The sequence below is a fragment of the Protobothrops mucrosquamatus genome, unplaced genomic scaffold (assembly GCF_001527695.2).
Source record: "Protobothrops mucrosquamatus isolate PMUCROS unplaced genomic scaffold, P.Mucros_1.0 scaffold1823, whole genome shotgun sequence".
Lineage (NCBI taxonomy): Eukaryota > Metazoa > Chordata > Lepidosauria > Squamata > Viperidae > Protobothrops > Protobothrops mucrosquamatus.
Genome location: NW_015387957.1, coordinates 90833 through 93737, shown reverse-complemented (window position 1 = coordinate 93737; position 2905 = coordinate 90833). Strand labels below are relative to the sequence as shown.

At 55.2% G+C, this 2905-nt stretch overlaps 1 protein-coding gene across 1 annotated transcript in view; it reads left to right on the top strand.

Annotated features, from left to right (window-relative positions):
• The window catches only part of LOC107294077 (GTPase IMAP family member 8-like), a 7931-nt gene that overhangs the window by 2422 nt on the left and 2604 nt on the right, over positions 1-2905 (top strand). Inside the window, exons 3-5 of the mRNA XM_029285533.1 lie at positions 150-179; positions 1307-1923; positions 2722-2866. Coding sequence (XP_029141366.1) covers positions 150-179; positions 1307-1923; positions 2722-2866 — 792 coding nt within the window. The remainder of the gene's footprint in view (positions 1-149; positions 180-1306; positions 1924-2721; positions 2867-2905) is intronic.

The following is a 2905-nucleotide window of genomic DNA, read 5'->3' as shown; positions in this document are numbered from 1 at the left end:
CTTATTTGCGTGGCCCGGTTGCCGGCAGACTAGGTGCTGCCTGAAACAAGGTAAGGTTCAATTTGGATGAGAAACACACAAACCAACACACATCCCCGGCTTCTATCTAGTTCCAGATTCCGTGATTGATGCTCCTCTTCGTTCTACAGATGGAGAACGGGAAGAATTGATGATGGAAGGTATGGCATCAGGGAGACATTGACGTAGGATGGGTTTCTTGGCATAGTGGCCCCCAAACGTTTGGGCACCAGGGACCGGTTAGGTGGAGAGGGGTTTTCCTGTGGACCGTGCGCGTGTGCTGGTTTTATGTGCTTCGCTTATTTGAGTGGCCCAGTTGCCGGCATGCAGTGGACCAGTGGCGGTTCAGGGATCCCTGTCTTAACAGCTGTTTTACATTATGATGGATCCCACCCAAAAAAGGTTACTTCAGATCCGATCTTAAAATTACAGTCCCTGCAGCACCCCAATGGTCATTTGCACTTCTGACTGACCCCAAGGACACTGCAGTACCCCCTACCTATTCTACCCATCCCGCCATGTGGTCACTGCGAGCATTTCCCTTCCGCAACAAGTTCCCGCTGGACTTTCTCCTTCTACAGCAGGTCCCCGTAAACGTTTCCCCTCTGGCTTCAATCGGATCCTCACACACCCCTAGGCTCCTACATTCCACCTTCCTTAACAGTAGCAATATCACTTATATAGAGCTTCACAGTACTTCAGAGCCCCCTCTAAGCGGTTTGCAGAGTCGCCTTATTGGCCCCCCACATTTTAGCGACCACAGAAGGACAGAACAGCTGAGTCAACCTTGAGCTGGTCAGCATCGAACTCCTGGCAGTGGGTAGAGTTTGCCTGCAATGCTGCTTTCTACCCACTGTGCCACCAACGATCATGGTGGTGCAGTAGAGGTTGTTGACCAGGGGGATGCACTACAAGACCTCCAAGGTCCCTTCCAATATTACGACCGTATCCTGGCCCAGGCCATGATCACACAGCACACACCAGCAGCCCTGAGCCTCCTCACAGCTCAGTCTCAATTTGCTTGGCTCCAGCTTTGCTTGTGGGGGCTGGACACAGTGGCTGTATTCGGACATCTGCTAAAGTGGGATTCGCACGTTGTGGGAATCTGCACGGCTGAGCAGCCCATTTTAGCAACTCTGGGAGATTCATATGAAAATATCACTGAACCACTTCCAGGCAGGGGTGACTCTTTTCCAAAGTTGACCTCATTTCCAGCCTGCTCAATGACACCCCGACATGTGAGGAATATCTTGATTCCTTTTTGTAACGTCGTCTACCAAACTCGCAGGGGAGGACGCCGAACTCCGGCTGATCCTGGTGGGAAAGTCCGGAGGCGGGAAGAGTGCCACCGGCAACACCATGCTCGGCCGGAGAGAGTTCGAGTCCATCCTGGAGCCGAAGACCACCACCCTGAAATGCCAAAGGGGTCAAGGAATATGGCAGAACAGGAAGGTCACTGTGGTCGACACACCCGACATTTTCGATTCTAAAAACCACAATGAGTCTGTGCGATGCGAGATCGGGGCTTGCGTCGAACTCTCCCGGCCTGGCCCTCACGCCCTGATCTTTGTGACCCAGCTGGGACAATTCACCCCCAAAGATGTGATAGCTGCAAAGCGTGTCTGGGATATCTTTGGGGACGAGTCGGCCAGGCACATGATCGTCCTCTTCACCTGCCTGGAAAACTTGGGAGGGATCCCCCTGCAGGAGTACGTTCGAATGTCTGACAACCGCAATCTGTGGGAGCTGATCTGGCGGTGCGGGAACCATTTCTGTGGTTTCAACAATAAAGCCGCAGGAGCCGAGCGGCAGGCACAGGTCTCGGAGCTGATGGAGATGGTGCAGAGAGTCGTTTCGGAGAACGGGGGGAGACACTACGTCAACCGGCTGCATGAGGTGCCCAAGGTACGGGATCAGCATGTCATCGAGTAGAATCAAATGGCAAAGTGGAACTGGGCGAGAGCGGTGCTCTTTCTGCCCGTTTACACGAGAGCAGGGGGTCCCTCCTCTCTGGGAGACCCCAATGGGTGGGTGGGACAGCCGAGACCCTCATGTTAGGACGGGCAATCGGGGGGAGGTGAATGGCTGGAGGTTAGTAGCTGAGATCCACTCATTAGGAACCAGATGGCTGAATCGCTCAGGATCCCTTCTTCCTGGTTAGCCAAGGAAGGCAGAGAAGTGGGGGGAGAACAAGGGAGGGGACTTAGCTACAAGTGGGACACAGAAGCACCTCTGTTGTTGGGGGGGAGTTCTGGGTAATTTGGGGAAGGGCTTTCTCCTTTTCTGAAGTTTCTGCTGGGTTCTGTCCAGGCAGTCAAACAAGGGGAGAGCTGGAATTGAGGATAGGGAGGGGAGACCTTCTTCCTAACTCTCCACCCACCCACAGGACCCCCAATCCCATCTCCTCCCTCCCCTAGGAACCTTTCCAGTGAGATTCCCAATTCTGGCCCTCCTGGAGGGGACGGGCTCTTGTCTGGGTGGGCAAGGGGGGGGTGCTGTTCCTGGCTGGAGGCTCCAGTTGCAGTGTCCAATGAGGAACCTTTCCCAAAAGCCTTTCAGGGACTGGGGCAGGGAAGGCACTTGGGTGAAGCCCCAGCACTGAAAGGCCCCATCCAGGCAAAGGAGGAAGTGGGCAGGCCTTTCCCCCCTCACTGTGACTGCTAGCCCTGCTCCACTGCTCTGGGCAGTGGGGTCCTTCCTCAGCCAAACCAGAACAGGCACCTCTGCCCGGCTCAGAAACTGGACCACCGTCTGTGGGTGGAGTGCGGGCTGTGTGACCACATTCGGCCTCTTGGGGGAGCCCTGGTTTTCCTGCTTGCCCGCCAGCTCTTCTTCCGGGACGGAGCTGGCCTGTCGAGTTTGGGGGTCTGTGCAGGATGCAGGATGA